The sequence below is a fragment of the Vicia villosa genome, linkage group LG6, assembly GCF_029867415.1.
Source record: "Vicia villosa cultivar HV-30 ecotype Madison, WI linkage group LG6, Vvil1.0, whole genome shotgun sequence".
Taxonomy (NCBI): domain Eukaryota; kingdom Viridiplantae; phylum Streptophyta; class Magnoliopsida; order Fabales; family Fabaceae; genus Vicia; species Vicia villosa.
The window spans coordinates 150248677-150263109 of NC_081185.1; the positions used below are offsets into that span (position 1 = coordinate 150248677).

General features: G+C 34.2%; 2 protein-coding genes across 2 annotated transcripts; one reads left to right on the forward strand and one right to left on the reverse strand.

Moving 5' to 3' along the window:
* Window positions 1-3512: 3512 nt before the first annotated feature.
* Window positions 3513-4421, forward strand: LOC131614981 (uncharacterized). Its single transcript, XM_058886503.1, has one exon. The coding sequence runs from the start codon at window positions 3513-3515 to the stop codon at window positions 4419-4421; it is 909 nt and encodes a 302-aa protein (XP_058742486.1).
* An 886-nt stretch (window positions 4422-5307) lies between these two features.
* LOC131610487 (arginine--tRNA ligase, cytoplasmic-like) lies at window positions 5308-12126 on the reverse strand. The gene is made up of 17 exons (XM_058882446.1): window positions 11759-12126; window positions 11463-11614; window positions 11068-11143; window positions 10830-10931; window positions 10478-10696; window positions 9939-10019; window positions 9577-9660; window positions 9374-9481; window positions 8827-9005; window positions 8276-8360; window positions 8004-8190; window positions 7854-7923; window positions 7309-7378; window positions 6284-6373; window positions 6031-6099; window positions 5835-5936; window positions 5308-5715 (listed from the first exon to the last, which is right to left on the reverse strand). Exons 1-17 carry the CDS (start codon window positions 11765-11767, stop codon window positions 5605-5607), a joined length of 1794 nt encoding a protein of 597 aa, XP_058738429.1. The 5' UTR covers window positions 11768-12126; the 3' UTR covers window positions 5308-5604.
* Window positions 12127-14433: the final 2307 nt, after the last annotated feature.

Below are 14433 nucleotides of genomic sequence, written 5' to 3' on the forward strand. Positions count from 1 at the left end.
TTTATAAAATTATATTTTATTAATGGTATAAAAATTTAAATAATTTGAAAAAGAGTATAATAATAATAGTATATATATATATATATATATATATATATATATATATATATATATATATATATATATATATATATATATATATATATATATATATATATATATATATATTTAAAAAGTGGACATATTATTTTACTAATATTGTCAAAAAAATTAATAATTTTTTTATGGCTGTACTAAATGGTTTCTAATTTAATTGACCCCTATTAAAAATAAATATTTTTTATATTTTCATTAAATAATAATAATAATAATAATAATAAGAGTAGTAGGTAGTTGTATTCGTAGAATATATTATTTAAAAATTTAAATTAGTTTAAAATAATTAAATTATTATTTGATACATATAAAAATTTCATAAAAAGGTAATCTTACTATAAATATTTTATATTTTTTATACTAATTGCAATGTGACTAAGTCAATCATCTATGCTGGGGGAATGCCTTTGAATAGACATTACAGTCTGGCTGAAATTATTGGATTTTCCATTGCCTCCCCTCCCTTTATTTACCTTGGTGTGCCCATTTTTGTTGGAAAACCTAAAGCCTCATATTTTCTTCCTCTTGCAGGCAAAATTAAGCTTAAGCTAGCAACTTGAAAGGCCAACCTTCTTTCAATGGCTGGAAGGGTTTTACTTGTCAGGACTGTCATCCAAAGCATGATGGTGCATAACATTGCCATCTATGACTGGCCCTTTAGTATCATCAAGACTATTGAAGGATGGATCAAAAACTTCATTTGGAGTGGTAACATAGACAAGAAGAAATTGGTGACTGTAGCATGGAACAAGTGTTGTGCCAAGATAGATGCTGGAGGGATTGACCTCACTTCTTTGAAACACTACAACAAAGCAACAAATCTCCACCTTTGCTGGTATTTTCTCAACAAAAATCAGTCATGGTCAACCCTTCTTGCTGCTAGGGTCTTTAGAAATGGGAAGCACATCAAATACTCAATCAAATCATCACTTTGGAAGGGATTGAAACACTGGTACCATACTGTGATTGATAGCTGCATTTGGATAATTGGAAATGGCAAGAAAATAAATTTCTGGCTTGACAATTGGATAGGTGAAGTGTTGGCTACCAAATTCAATATTCCAAGTATCTTCCATGCTAAGCTTACTAAGAGTGTGACTGATTATTAGAAGAACAACTCCTGGTCCTTACATGAAAACATATCTCTTTCCCTACCCTCTCTGCTTGATTCAATCAAAAACTTCTTCATTTCTGACCACAATTCTGAAGATGAGCTTGCCTGGAGATCTATGGAGCATGGTAACTTATCTATTAGGAATGCTTATGATCTGATCAAAATAGATGTCAAGTCTGATATAGGGAACCCTTTCCCTTGGGATACTGTTTATGCCCCTTGCACATTCTATGGTAGCTTGGAGACTTATGCATAACAAGATTCCCACTGATGAGAATTTGACTTTGAGAGGCTTCTCCTTCCCATCCAAATGCACACTTTGTAATAGTAATGAAGAAACTTCTAAACATCTTTTATTTGAGTGCTCCTTTGCCAAAAATCTGTGGACCTGGTTTAGCAATACTCTGGGTATTCCTATCAACATTAATTCCTTAGAGGACTATGTGAATATTATTAAGGGAAGTTAGAATCCCCAAGCAATGGTAGTTATCAAGGCCAACCTTGTTTTCATCCTGTACCAGATTTGGCAGACACGCAACATTGCTAGGTTAGAGAATAAGCTTACACATTGGAAGAGATGCATAAGCAATATCACAGCCAGAGCAAAAATGGTGGGGAGACTAACTTCTAAGGAGGCTGACAATTCAATCAGCAGTTTCACTTTCCTCAAGCATTTTGATGTTGTCTTGCATCCTCGAAAGCCGAAGATTGAAATTGAGGTGTTATGGTGTCCTCCCAATTGAGATTGGATCAAATGCAATATTGATGGAGCAGCTGCCGGCTCCCCTCTATTGGCAGCAAGTGGAGGCATTTTTCGTGACTTCCAAGCTAATCACATTCTTAGTTTTAGTGTTTTCCATGGTGAAGGAAGTCATATCCTTGCTGAATTCTTGGCTGCAGTCATAGCAATTGAGAAGGCAAGACAAAGGCAGTGGACAAAGCTTTGGATTGAGACTGATTGTGTTATGATTGTTAGGGCATTTTCAAATTCTAGCCTAGTGTCGTGGAAACTCAAATCTCGTTGGCTTGCGTGTTGGGCTTTTACTCTTTCCATTGAATTCAGAATCACGCATATATATCGTGAAAACAATTTTTGTGCGGACTACTTAGCTAATATCGGCTTAAAGAGCAAAAATTCATCTTGGTTTAATTTTGTGCATAGGGACATTCATTCGGATTACTTGTTAGACAAGGCGGGAACCCCTAGACTTAGGCTTGTCTTTTGAGAGGTTTTGGTTTGGTCCCCCTCTTGTGTTATTTGTATAATTTGTATTCCTCTTTTGATTTTATATATTTCATATTTTTTATTAAAAAAATAAAAATAAATAAATCAGCATTAGAAGTTTTTGGAAGAAAAATTATAAGATTGGAATCATAATCGGGAAGAATCCAAGAAGAATGGGAGAATTGAGTCACTACAGCATATACATCAAGGTTGATCACATCCCAAAAATGATGGAAGAATGAGGTACCAAAGCCATCTGGCCCAAGAGCTCCATCATGGTTAGAGTTGAAGACGCCATTCTTGACTTCCAAGATGTTAGGAGTTTTGGTAAGCATGATGTTAGTCTCATCAGTGATCAAATTAGGTATGCGTGAGTTAATAAGGTCCAGGTCAGGAGAGGTAGAGTTTTGGTTGGAGAAAAAGTTCTCCAAGAACCTCCTGGTCAGAAATTAGATTGCCTTGGATCTTTATAGAGGAATGAATTTTATGGAATGTTAGACGTTATCCATCCTATGAAAAACTTAGTATTTCTGTCCCCATCTTGGGGTTCGGTCGAGAATTTGTTTGGTAAAAGCATGGTTTTAAATTGCGGTTGCGGATGCGGTTGCGGTTGCAGTCACTGCGGTTGCGGCTATTGTGGTTGTTGCGATGCGGAATGCGGTCGTTGCGGCGTGAATTCATATTTATGAACATAAAATATGATATTTTATTATTTATTTTCGATTTCACATATCTTCCATTTCCTCTCTAAATTTTCATATATATCTCATTAATAATTCGTCACCCTTTTGAATATAACTAATCCTTTTAAAATATATCTTAAATCTATGATATAATTAAAAAAGAAGGTAGACCAAATAATTTTCGCGAACATTGCATAATCTCTTGCGGTCTGATGCGGCCTAATGCAGCTTGATGCGGGCGATGCGGTGTTTTGATGCGGGCGATGCGGTGTTATGATGCGGTTTTTATTGTGATTTGCAATCACACCGCAATTGCGGCCTGATGCGGATGCGGACACTACCGCAACCGCAATATTGCGACCGCATCAGGTGATGCGGTCCGCAATTTAAAACCATGGGTAAAAGTATTACATGTAAATTGGGAAATGGAAATTTGATTGACTTTTGGAATTATCATTGGGTTGGTTTGCAGCCTCTAAAGGTCTCCTTTTCGTCTCTTTTCGGGGCGATTCAGAATGTCTCTGGTAGCATCCTCTCATCAGGTTACTGGGTTGATGGAAAATGGTGCTGGAAAGTTGTCTCGGAGACTGATTTGTTACCGTCATTGGCGAAAGAAGAGCTGAACCAACTGTTAATCATTCTGGCAGAGCTGCAACCCTTTCCAAACTCATTGGATTCTTTTAGTTGGTGGAGAAATTCGGCTGGTTTTTCGGCCAAAAGTGTTTATAAGTGGCTGTCCGGTTCGAGTTCGTTGGGGACTATGCAGAATTCCATAAATCCTTCGGTGTTTAAAAAGCTATGGAAAGTTGTGGTTCCTTCAAACATTAAGTTTTTCGGCTGGAGATTATTGCTCGATCGTTTGCCAAAGCGTATTCAGCTCGGGAAAAGGGGGGTTATATTGCCAAATGGTTCTAGCTGTCCTTTTTGTTCTAATGAAGAAGAATCTGCAATTCATCTTTTCTTTCATTGCTCAGCATCAGTTCAGCTTTGGTCAAAGGTATTTGCTTGGTTACACATTCCGTTGTATAATCTGCAGGGGTCGGTCTTGGAGAACTTCGGAATGTTCATGTACCCGATTGGAAACACAAATGACAAGTTTTGGAGGATTTTATGGTTGGCAGCAACATGGACATTATGGAAAGCTAGGAATGATTTGATTTTCAATAATATAACATTCGATTTAAATGTGCTGTATTATCGGTTAAAATCTACCTTGTGGGACTGGTTGGGATTTTGTAACATAGACAATATTGATTTTTCTTTGGAGGATTGGTTGATAAATCCTGTAGAATGTGTAATTTGATTGACGGATCGTAAAAGTTCGGTATTATTCCGGTTTTTTCCTTTGTACTAGTTTGGGCACTCCTAATGCCATATTTTAATATAATTACTATTGCTTATCGGAAAAAAAAAATTCTTTCCAAAATAATCTTAGTATTAAAACTCATATTACCTTTGTGAGTTTTAGTTGATTATATAAAAAATGTTCGTACATAATCTGGCTTATGGATTTGATAAGAATACTCTTAAAAATACTCTTAATAATAAAGTCATTACTTTAACTCATTAGAAATATTTTAGATAAGAGTATTATGCTGCAAATACATCTGTATATTATACTATCAAATCCATAAGCCAGATTATGTACCGAACATTTTTTTTTATATAATCAACTAAAACTAAAAAAAAAAAAAAACTTAAAACAACTTATTATATATTTTTATATGAGTTTTAATTGTTATGTAATGTATTTTTATATGAGTTTTAATTGTTATGTAATGTGTAAAAAAATACATGAGTTTTAATTGTTATGTAATGTGTAAAAAAATACATCATAACCATTCAATTATATTACTTACAAAAATTAAAATAAAACACAAACACTTCTAACAAATTAACGGTTGTGATGCACTGACGGTATAAATTTTTTTACACCGTCAGTGTATTCCAAAGTAAATCCTTTTTACATATAACCTAATTTAGTTTATTTCTATATTTTATTGTTTTTTAAAATAAATTGCTTCAAATGTCTAGTGTAAATAATTATAGTTGGATCTTAATAATACATTTTTCAAATTCTGCAATCAGTTGAAAAATTGTTTCTCCATGCTAAACTTAAATAAGCCACAAAATGATATGAATTTTTTCCTAAAACAAAAAGAATAAATAAAATAAAATAACAAAGATACAATTAAAATCATAGGTTCAAAACCCTCTGATAAAATAAACATATCTCAAGGAGGTCATTAAAATTGATGGCTAGTTCTATAGTATGGTGTACAACAAATAAGTTAAGTCTTGCTTCATGCACACAAAATAGATGTGCATGGTGCAATACTACTTAACTTGTGCACACTAAATAAACCATAAAATTGATATCAATTTTCTACCTATTTTCCTGCTGGACAAAATTGCCTACACTTTTGTGCAATGCAAATAAAAGTCTATTAAAAAAATTTGATCCTGAACTTCTTCATTCAGATGGCTCATAGCTTGTAAACTGGTTCAATTCCAAGGAGATAGAAGCATTTTCTCATCACAACAAGTGTGGCTTCACATAACAAGAGTCGACTAGTTTCCTCCGGAGACCCAACAACCTGGAAAGGGAAAGAAGTTAAATAACTTAGCACCTTATAGACGATTCATCGGTCATCACTACAAAATAGGAATAGGGCATTTGAATTAATAGCAAACACTTATAGCTTTGGTGGCATACCTGACAATTTGAATAAAATTTCTTTGTGAAGATTTCAGCCAAATTGTATAGGTATTCACACAGCACATTTGGTAGCAAATTTGAGCAGGACTCCACAAAAACCTGAGATAAAAAAATCAAGATTTACAAAGTTAAACGCTGTCAGTTTAGCAGCAGACAAGGTATATAAATCTTGAGAAAAAATGTTTCACTCTACCTCGGTAAATTGTAGTAAGTGAAGAGCCAATGTTCGCTCGTCTTCATGATCCAACACCAAATTCCCACTCTGTCAAGTCAAGAGGTTGGTAAGCAAGATATGAAGCATATAAAATTAAGTCAATCATGGTCTACTCTAGTATAAAGCCTAGGCAATATGTTTTACATTGTAAAATTAAACATATGATACAGGCAATAAATCTTTTTTTTCAACAACAAAAAATGTCACAATCATGGATTTTAGAAAAACATACCCTCTTTAGTTCTTCTATGTTTTTACCAGATTTCCTGATGATTGAACAGATCCTGGCATGTGCATACTGCAAATAAACAGCAGTATTTCCCTGTTGGACAAAAACCTTGTAAAGGTGAGACATTTATAGCTTTACATTAGTTGGTTTCATGAGAAACTAAGAACAAGGGTTTACCATTTCTTTAAGTTTCTATTTAGTTCTTTAAGTTTCTATTTAGTAGTTCTGACCATGGTTGTCAAAATCGGGATCTCAATAAAGAGCGTTAGGATATGGAAAAAGCGTAAGTCGTAGGATCGTAACTCGGATCGTAAGATCCCAATAAATAGACAAAATTATAAAAAATAATTGAGAAAAATAACCTTAACATAAAATTCTCATTAACTTAATCATAATAGCAAATATTCAATTAAAAAAACATAACTTTTTCAAAACATAAAATTCATAACAACTCAAAACATATTCCAAACTACTTCATCTGCAGTTTTGTATTGGAGTAAGGATGGAAAAGATGAGAATAACAAAATGACTTGATTTGAATTTATAGAGGAAATAGATGGAGAGAAGAAACCAAATCATCATGGTAAGGTAGTAGAGTTCTAATGATTTTGGTGGCTGGGCAGCTTTCACGATAAATGGTTTGCACTTTTCAAGAGTATATTTATTATATTCCAAGTCCCAAAACCCTAAAAATATAAAAGCTGCTATTAGGGTTACTAATGGGTTAGTTTTTGGGCCGGGTCAAAAAATCCAAAATAGGTCAAAATAAAATAAAATCCTGAATCGTTGGGATCTTAAGATCCCACGATTTCACGCTCTTTCTCTACGCTCTCATCGCTCCTTCCATATTCACGATCTTTCTGCCAATAAGAGCGGTGGATGGTTCCCAACTCCTAAGATCGTACGCTTTTGGGAGTTAAAGCTAGATCCTAACAACCATGGTTCTGACAGCAATTGGTAATAGAAAGGAGCAAAATCTAACTTCTTTTTCAAGTAACTTAACAAGCATTTGAAAACAGTAAATGCACCTTATCATTAAGCATCTGATCAAAGTTGAAAGTGTAATTTGTTAACCTATTGATCTTCAAGTCAGCATACCTGCAAACACATTAAAAGCATGAACATGATGGGCGATAAAACTGCAACTCATTCAGTATTCCTACAGCAGTGGCATAATCAGACAACGGAAATATTGTAAAATCAAACCAAAACCTTATGTTGATTTATATGATACAAAAAAGTGATCCCTATAACTGGGAAACATAAACGTGATTGTAATGGTAATATGTAATTGTAATACCGGTTAGAAAATCTGGTTTACTTATATAGCACTTTGAAAATATATATACATCAGAAAAAATCAATATATGTCAATCAGATTTAAAACACTAGCGCTGAATGTATCAACACAAACTTTTACAACTCAGTAACAGAAAATTATAAAATATTAAATTTGGTTATAATTTAACACAATAAAGTATGCCTACAACTAAGCAAACTACGTATTATTACTGGAAAGCATGTTGGTTATATTTCGAACATGGGAAAAATATTACTGAGATAAAGAACTTACTTAACAGCTCCGTATCCAATTGCCTCAGATGTTTTCTCAATCTCTTCCTCTGTCCAATCTTTAGCATTATCTAAATGAACTCAGATTTAAAAGGTTAACTTCGTGTCACATATATTAGAAATAAAATTGCAATGGGCAACAGGTATTTACCACGTTCAAGAAGGGAAGCTTTACAGCGCCTTTTAGCTTCATCAAGTAAATCAACCAATCGAACAGTATCGCTGCTGCGACTTCGAAATCGTTTTCCATCGTCGCCAAGAACAAGACCAAAACCTACATGAGTGCATATTGGATATTCATTTTCATCCTTTGGGAGCCACCCTGCACGCCTGTAAGCCTGATAGAAAAATCAAAAAGCATGTCAAACATTCAAACTCGTTGGTATATTGGCACTAACAATATATCAGTCAATTGGTATATACCTTAAAAAGCATGTCAAAATGTTGCCACTGTCCAACATCTGTAACATATATATTCCATTCAAGCTTTTCGACATTCAGACGATACCTACAAGGTTAAGTGGATCAGATAACCAACAAAATTTATTTTCAACAGTTGCTATATTTCTTATCCCATACTCGGATGAAAATGCAGATATAAAAGCCTTTTCCTATTTCCCATTACCTGATGCCAGTTACACATAAAAAAAACACGATATCCTAATCCTATCAAGAAATCAAGTTTGTTGGCAAACATCTAAATATAAATCCTTGTTGATATTTAATAATACAGTTCTTCTGACTTTTACCTCTAAGTCTAACTATGGGAACACCCTTCATCTAACCTACTCTTGTACTCTTCCTATTAGTTCTTATGCATTTCTTCTCCTTCAATGCTTAAACTACCAAAGGTCGCAACAAGATGTGTGACATTCAAGATAAATCAATTTGACTGATTAATAACAAAATTTGAATATTCATGTGAATCACAACACAAATTACGAGAATCTGTCCGTAAACTGAGTAACACTAACCAAAGTGATGCTAGATCAGTTGAAAAGTAGTTGTAGCCACCATCTCTTTTCACAGCAATTATTGGTATGTCTACACCTTCAACAAATATCACACGTGCACCTTCACTGTCTTCAATTAGTCCTAATTTCTCCAGTTTCTCCAAAGTTGGAGGGATTAATGGATTAAAGAAGCTCTCTGGCTGTGACCAAATACATTGCCAATCAGTACACAGCAAAAAAAAATAAATCACTATTATCCAATAAAATAAAAATCTGTAAAGACTGCAACATTAAATCAAGATATTTAATCGATTCATTGCTAGTTGCTACGGTGGATGCATTAACAATCCCCTTTAAGCTGCAAAATTTATAGTTACTGCTGCAACTGCTATATACAGGAAATCAAACAACACATTCAATAAAATTCACGCCAATCGAAAGAATTTCTATAAAACCAAACATATATAAGGCACACGGTGAATTCTAAGTAACCTTACACTTAAATTAAAAGAAAAGAAAGAGATAATAAATTCTTTAACGGGAGATACATAAGAAACTGAACCCTTACCATTTCCTCTAAACCAATTATTCCAAGGCGTTTATAGACCTTGTTAAACTCAGTCCTGCTAATATCGCAAATTTGCTGCCATGCCGCGCGATACTTGGGATCCCCTTTCTGAAATCAAAATTCAGGCAGACAAAATGCATAATCTATTCTCCGTGATCTCACATATAAGGGAGAGTAAGAAAAAACTGAGAAGTAAAATTTACCTGGAGCTTGACCACAGACTGCTGTGCATTGAGCTTAAAATCAGGATCACTATCAAACTTCAATTTCGAGGCCTTATAGAATGCCTAAAAATGCATTGACTCCAGTAATTTCAGAATAACCAAAATAAGTTTCCAGCAAAACTAAGTAATATTGAGAACATAAAATACTATCCCAACTAGACCAATAAATATTGACAAGGAATAGGATTCTAATTACTAGTATTGTATCCAAAATCAAATATAAGCATGCAGCTTGTTAATTAAAACAATGTCGGATCTGAACTAAAAATACTGACAAAATATATGAATAAAAAACTACATAAGAAAACTGATATAAAGTTCATTTCCATATGTTTTCTTACCTGTAGATCTCCAATAGCTGACTCATTAACATCTTCTGGGTTCGGATATTTCTCAAAGAGGTATGCAATCAGCATCCCAAACTGCAAAATAAATGCATGAAGTTAAGCCCAATGTTTTCAATCATGGATCGCAGAATATAGCGTTTTGTTAGAAATCAGCTAGCTACAGTGCCTTAGGGCCATTACAGCCTATATTTGACAAAAATCTTGTACTAAATAGCTCAGCATTGAGCAATAGCAGTTTGCTCAAATTTCGCTAAAGTGCTGCTAGATGCTCCAATGCCAAAATGAGCTTCGTCATAGTAATAGACTGTTATATATAACTAAAAGCACCTAGAAGTTAAGTGATTATTACAAAGGAATCACCCAAAGACAGATATAATGTTAAATGAATGAAGAAAACCAAGATTTAACAGTATACAATCTCAATGATCTAGTCACAACAAATAGAATAAAAATCCAACCTTGACTTAAACTTGCACTATATAGTCAAACACAGGGCATAAAATAGCATAGTTTAATTTAAAGATTAACTCTACCTGAGTTCCCCAATCACCGATATGATTTCGGCGGATAAGAGAATCCGCCTTGCAAAATTCAAGCATCCGAGCCAATGTGTCCCCAATAATGGTTGACCTCAGGTGACCAACATGCATTTCTTTTGCAATATTAGGAGACGAAAAGTCAACCATAACCCTCTTGACTGGAAGTCGAGGTGCCCAGGAATCAATACCTTCAGTAAGCATCCTCTGTAAGCTCTGCAAAATAAAATTTTCCGTTACATTTATAATTAAAACAACACAATGTACAACACAGATAGATACTAGTCCAGAAATTTCATGTACACATTATTTCTAACTTAAAATTACAAATAGAAATACAATGATTCACCTGTGCTAACCACTTCTTTGATAAGACAATGTTCACAAACCCAGGACCGGCTACCGAGCATGATTCTACCATTTCTGATGGAGGGAGATTTTTCACAATACCCTACACAAACAAACAAAACAAAACACACACATTGCCATCAGACAATAACAAAACAAAACAAAACCTAATTTCAAAATCCGTAATCAATAAAAAGGATTCAAAATAAATCCAACAGAGTGAATCATCTCTGATATACCTCTCCAAGCGAACGGGGATTCTTGAAATCAGTTTGCTTCCCTTTAACCTTAGCCCACAGACTCATTGCATTATTACTGCACACACAAAAAGTCTATGTATTAGCTTCAAGCAAGATTTTAAATAACAGTCGTAGTCGCGTAAAGACTTTTGCGATTTTGGTAGTCACGGTGTGAATTAACCGCAATTTGTTCTTCATCACAAAAACAATGAATAACATCGGTATTGGCATTGGCACCATCAGATACCGTTTTTTCGCGGCCGTTTTTACGTTAACAGACCGTTTCTAAAACCTAGTCTTCAAGTAGTAAATTGACAAATAACCTTCTTCTGCTGCCAATGCACATTGCAAACTAAAATGCTAAATCCATTTTTCAGACGCATGAACTCACTCACCATTGATAATCAGCAAATTTGACACCATTTTTCGCAACGCATGCATCAATCATAGGCAAAACATCGGACTCACTAGGCAAAGTTGCTCTTATAGATTCCCCAAACAGTTTCGCCAATTGCTTTCGCAGACTTGAAGTCTGAGAATTCAACTCCTATATTTCCAATCACATATATATTAACATTTTTTTACATGGAAAAAAAAAGGGAGAGGTTAGGAATGTTATCGTTAACATCGATAAATGAGTTAAGAATGAAACAACGAAATAATTTTAAAATTGGGAACGCGATGAACTTACGATATACATTGCGGGTGTACGTGGTTAACTCAAACAAAGCAGTGGGCGCGGCGGCGTTTTGCGGCGTGGTGGTGGCTCTGTGCGCAAAGCGAAAGAAGTGGGGTCTGTGTAAAGTGGCGGCAGTGAGTACGTAGGGACGATTGAGTTTTATATATTTTAGGGTATTTTTGTAATTTTGTTTTAATGAGAGCGGGCGGGTTCAGTGTAACGATGGGTTTTGATATTAGGTAGGGTTGTCAATTTGGATCCGTTAACGCTGGTTCTCGTGAGAATTGTGTTTGGAGTCTGAAGTTAGAGATTTTTTCTCCTGTGAAAATAGGAATGGAGGAAAAAATCCCCCCAATGAGAGTTTGGGACAAGAATCGGGGGAAGTATTCTCCATTCCGTGGATTCTTCAACCCCCTGACCATATTATTTATTTTTTATATATAATTATATAATTTTGCATGTTTTTGTTTATAAAAAAAATAATATATTAGAAAATAAAGAGTTATAAGTGGATTTTTCTTCTTCTTTGTATAATGTATTGTTTCACTGTCCAAATATTCAATCTTATATTCAGTGCATATAGTACACACCGTCTCCTTTTCTTCTTTTCTCAATTCTCTTTGTCTCATTCGTTTCTCATCTCCTTTGTTCTCATCACCATCACAACAACAACTCTCATTTGTTCATTGTGCTTAATGTAATTACTTTTCAACTTCACTATACTTCAATTATTATCTTGCTTTTCATTCAATTAGTAAATTGGTGGTTATGTTTTCGTAACTACATGTGCTTTAGCATTTTTTGTTATTGATGCAAGAAGTGTTTTTATTTTTAAAAAAAACAAGAAACATGTAAAATATATATTTTTTAAAAAAGAAAAAATAATGAAATAGTAGTGTCGTAGTTTTGATCAAAAGTAGATAATTTTTTAAAGGATTCAATCTTTGTGGATATTCGATTCTCTGTGGGGATTTGTGGAGATGGAGACAAATATTCCTCTATGGCGGAGATTAGAGACAGAGATGGAAAAAATATTAGGGGGCGGGGAGCAAGAAAGCATCCTCCGCACATTTCCTGCCCCGTTGACATCCGTAATTTTAGGTTGAAAAAAATTCATTGATGATCAATAAGGGGAATGCTCTTTTCCACCTTAGCGTGAGCCTCACACTTTTGGAAATTTGAAATTATTTTTAATGGATTTCAAGATACTTTTTGAGATGCATTCAAAACTACAAAAAAATTTATCTTTTTGATATTCATTCCATTTAAGTAAAATATGATTCGGAGGTATATCTTCGTATATTATTTGATTGTATTCAAATATAAATCTTCGAAACATCTTTTGTATTCAATTGTTTAGTTCTCATTCACTAAATTTGATATTTTTTGAGACATGCATATTTTAGGTCATTTTTAGGCCACGAATTAGAAGAAAAATGCATACATTAATTGATTCAAACATAGCACACAATTATGAAAAAAAGTTATACAATTATCAAAATGTACCGACCATATATAAGTTATTTTGAAAATACAAAATAGTACAACCAAATAAAAACCTATTGGGTATGTCTAACCCTCTACCTTCTCCTCTGCCTGTAATGCAAGGCATTTAGTGCATCGATAATCATGTCTTCTACGAGGGTCAACTAGGAACTACCATCCTCACAGAGTAAATTCTCTATGTTTGATCTCCCCATCACTACAATAAGCCGACATGTCCTCAGTGTGGTCATCCATAGTCTCAAGCATCTCCTGATTAGTTGGCATGCATGGTCTTCCAGGAGCGCCTGGTGTCGTGATAGGGTGTGACACCCTATAGAATCACGTCATGTAGCCGTCAACATAAGCCCACTGAAAAGAAATTGGCACCATGCAATGCTCCTCTGGTACCAAATGACTCTCGAAACCCCTCAGTATTACATCAAGATCTCTACGGTGAACGGTGGAAAGAGCGGACTCTGCGGGGAGTCTCGGAATAATCAGCAAATGACCAAATTGGTGCATCACTCGTTCGGACAAATAAGGATGCATAAGAGATGACCCTACATGCCAACCATCCAGAGTATAAGGAAATGATGTCCAACAGACGCCTCTCGTGTTGACCCCCGTATGGGCAGAAAGAAATGGCATCTGATATTTGACAATCAAGATACACTCTTAAAAAAGTTACTTACTATTATATTATATCTTCTAATTTAATTTCATGAGTAATATATAAATTAATTTATTATTTTATATCAACTTAATTTACAGACTCACTCTTCCAACAATATAGAGGTTGACTAACATATTATTTTTTGACAAAATAAAAATGACTCACTTATAAAGTATTTTGGCGTGTCTAAGGGACATCCTGGGTTAACTTTCGTATTATTCCGAGGGTAATTTTGAATTTCCTAAATGTGACTCTTCATCACTAAAAAGTGAAAAGAACAATCCCCAACGACTTAGCAGTGTAAGGATATACACATATTGCTACTTGGTCAATCAATACACTTAATATGCAATTGTTCAAACATTACAATAACTCTAAAATTATTTTGTTTCATCAAATTAGGGTAATACTAACCTGTGTCCCAAAAACAAAAGTTAATGACCTTTTTGTAAAAACATTCTTTTGAAATGCATGCATTCAATTTTTTGAAACTTTAAACATTATTTTATTCAACTCAAATTTTTTAATT